Below are 2603 nucleotides of genomic sequence, written 5' to 3'. Positions count from 1 at the left end.
AATCTGATGTTTGTTTTGTGAGTTTCTTAAAGACCAGAACATTGTAGTATTTCCTGATAAAACCCAGAATAGAAAGTGAACGTACTTTTCTTTTTCACCGTGGCTGTTTTTGAACGAGTCGACCATTTCAGTGTTTTATTTCAGTCCCATTGAAGGGACTGGAGGGACTCCATTGTTGGTTTGTCTCTGCGGATTTTATTTAATAGATGATGTGAATTCGTATCACACACACACACACACACACACACACACACACACACCCATAAAAAATGTTTGAAAACGGTGAGCTGGCTTTTTAAAAGTATATCTTCTCCCTCACATCCGGGATGAAAAGGTGTGCTTCAGTGAGCGGAGATTAAGAGGTGATCTCTGCAAATTGACTGTAGAAGGAGGAGGAGAGACTTTCGTACACTTGGATCTTAAGGGAAGATGTTACTCCGAGTCATTAGCCTTGAATCAAAAAGGCAAAGATTGAATTTAACACTTTCTTCAAAGTCCCTCTGCTGCTTTGAAAACTTCTTCTCATGGAGAGCAAAGCTCGCTTCTTCTCAGACATTTTTGATGTGGCTCTGCTCAGATCCTCTTTCATGACTTGTAATTTGTCCCAAATGAGCTTCAACTTTAAAAGGTAATTAAGACTTTGCATCTTTAGATGGTGAAATTAAACTCTTTGCTCTGTAGACTTTGAATGGGCCGTGTTTTTCTTTTGATAAATACTTTCTTTGGTATCTATTGGCTGTTATTTAAAAATAAAAAGTGGCTGTGAAATGTCTCAGAGAGACAAGACCCTATTTCAGCAGGCCACCAACCAATTAGGAGAAGTAAATTAGATTTATCCTGCTTGGACTGTTTATTTATTTATACATATTTGTTATATGTACAACATTTCATTAACCTTCTAGAGGGAGAGATGCGTGGCACCAGGTTTAGCAAAAAATGCCAATTTCCACCTGGACAGGTTGAAGACTGATTTAATTACATGCATGTTTTATTTTTCAGATCTCACTAAAACCAAACAAAACAAACTTCAAACCAACAGACAATTCATGAAGCAATTTCTATTCCTTCATTAATACTGAGTATAAATCTGCGTATTTAGCAGCCGTATTTTAGCCAAATGTTCAAACATGTTATAATCTCGTTTGGTAAACTACTCCAATGACTTCACATTCATAAAGCAGTAAGACACTTGCTAATTTTAATCTCTGTGTTCATGCGCCCCCTTTTTAATGCCGCCCTGGGCAACTGCCCATGTACCAAACTCCTCCACCGGGCTTTGCTTTGCTGCATGAAAAATCCTGTTTTGTTTTTCAAAATTAAAAACTTTATAAGGTGCCTGTGGATCCTTAAAAAGTCTTAATTTCATATATCTGTAATCAAGACCTTAAAATGTCTTTATTTTAAAAGTTGTTCTTAAATGTGTTAATTTTAACTCGTATGTTATATGTAATTTTCTTTTTTCTCATGTTACTTTGCTGCTACACAAAAGTTTGAGTTGCGTTCGGTGACCCGAGGCGGTTGCAGGTCTTGGTAGCTAGCTGCTAATAGCCCGTTGCTAGCTGGTTAGCTTTTTTACAGTTGGTTGAATTATGTTCGTCTTCACTATTGGGTCACTTCTGTTGTGAGCCCATATGATTTATTTATTTGCATTTTCTTGTACATTTCTGTTGTGCTACAGGTCTTAAATTCTGTTCATAATGGTCTTATAAAGGTCTTAAAAAGTCTTAAAGTTGAGTTGTGAAACCTGCAGAAACCCTGGTTTTACAGCTCCACAGCCTGGCCTCAGATTTTTCCTTCAGTGTCGATGTTTGGATTTACACCCAGTGAATCACGTGAAATATTAGCTCCAGGTTTTGCTTATTGCTTCCTTTCTCTCCACAGAGGAAGTCTCTCATCGCCACCAGCCTGATCGTGGTGGTTTCGCTCTTTGTGGTTGTGGTGAACTTCTCGCAGAAGCCGTACTTCCTCCTGCAGCCTGTGTTCGGTCAGACGTTCAGCAACCACTGGATGTTCTCCAAGCAGTCATACAAGGCTTTCAAGCCTCACCTGGGCTACGTCAGCATCCCGAAACAGGAGGTGAGAGACGGCATCGACATATGTGATGACAATCAACAGCTGAAATTTATTTTTTTCCACATTTAGTGTTCATTCACACCAGCCCTGTTTAATCCGCTTTAATCTAACTTTAGTTATTTTATCTAGGAAGTTCAGTTCCTTTGTGAAAGCTGATCAAACTGATGCGGACCAAAAAAAAAGTGAACTCTGATCCAACTAAAAACCTGCGTTTTTGTTCGGTTGAAGTGACCTCTGACGCGGTTTGGATGCATATGTAAATGCAAATACCTGAGACTGCTCCAAAAGCAGGAAGTGGAATAAATCACAGTGCATTCTGGGTAAATACAACCAAAACAAATGCGACAGTCGAGCACTTTTAAAAAAAACAAAACAAAAAAAAAACAAAAGCAAAAACCTACAACTGCTAAAATCTGCTATTCCATTTTTGTTTTCATTTTGTGAATAAAGTTGCGCTCTTGTCTTCTTCAGAGGTTTTCAACAGTAGTGGAGAAAGTACTCAAAAAATGTACTTAAGTAAAAGTACAAAT

General features: G+C 38.2%; 1 protein-coding gene across 1 annotated transcript in view; it reads left to right on the top strand.

Annotated features, from left to right (window-relative positions):
• The first annotated feature begins 1861 nt into the window (after positions 1 to 1861).
• st6galnac3 (ST6 (alpha-N-acetyl-neuraminyl-2,3-beta-galactosyl-1,3)-N-acetylgalactosaminide alpha-2,6-sialyltransferase 3) overlaps positions 1862 to 2603 on the top strand; it is an 85577-nt gene continuing 84835 nt past the window's right edge. Inside the window, exon 1 of the mRNA XM_015041717.1 lies at positions 1862 to 2076. Coding sequence (XP_014897203.1) covers positions 2008 to 2076 — 69 coding nt within the window. The 5' untranslated portion in view covers positions 1862 to 2007. The remainder of the gene's footprint in view (positions 2077 to 2603) is intronic.

Source organism: Poecilia latipinna, unplaced genomic scaffold (assembly GCF_001443285.1).
Source record: "Poecilia latipinna isolate Pla-1442-1.1 unplaced genomic scaffold, P_latipinna-1.0 Scaffold565, whole genome shotgun sequence".
In the NCBI taxonomy this organism is placed as follows: domain Eukaryota; kingdom Metazoa; phylum Chordata; class Actinopteri; order Cyprinodontiformes; family Poeciliidae; genus Poecilia; species Poecilia latipinna.
The sequence above is the reverse complement of the archived record's forward strand: the minus strand, read 5'-3'. Positions and strand labels throughout refer to the sequence as shown.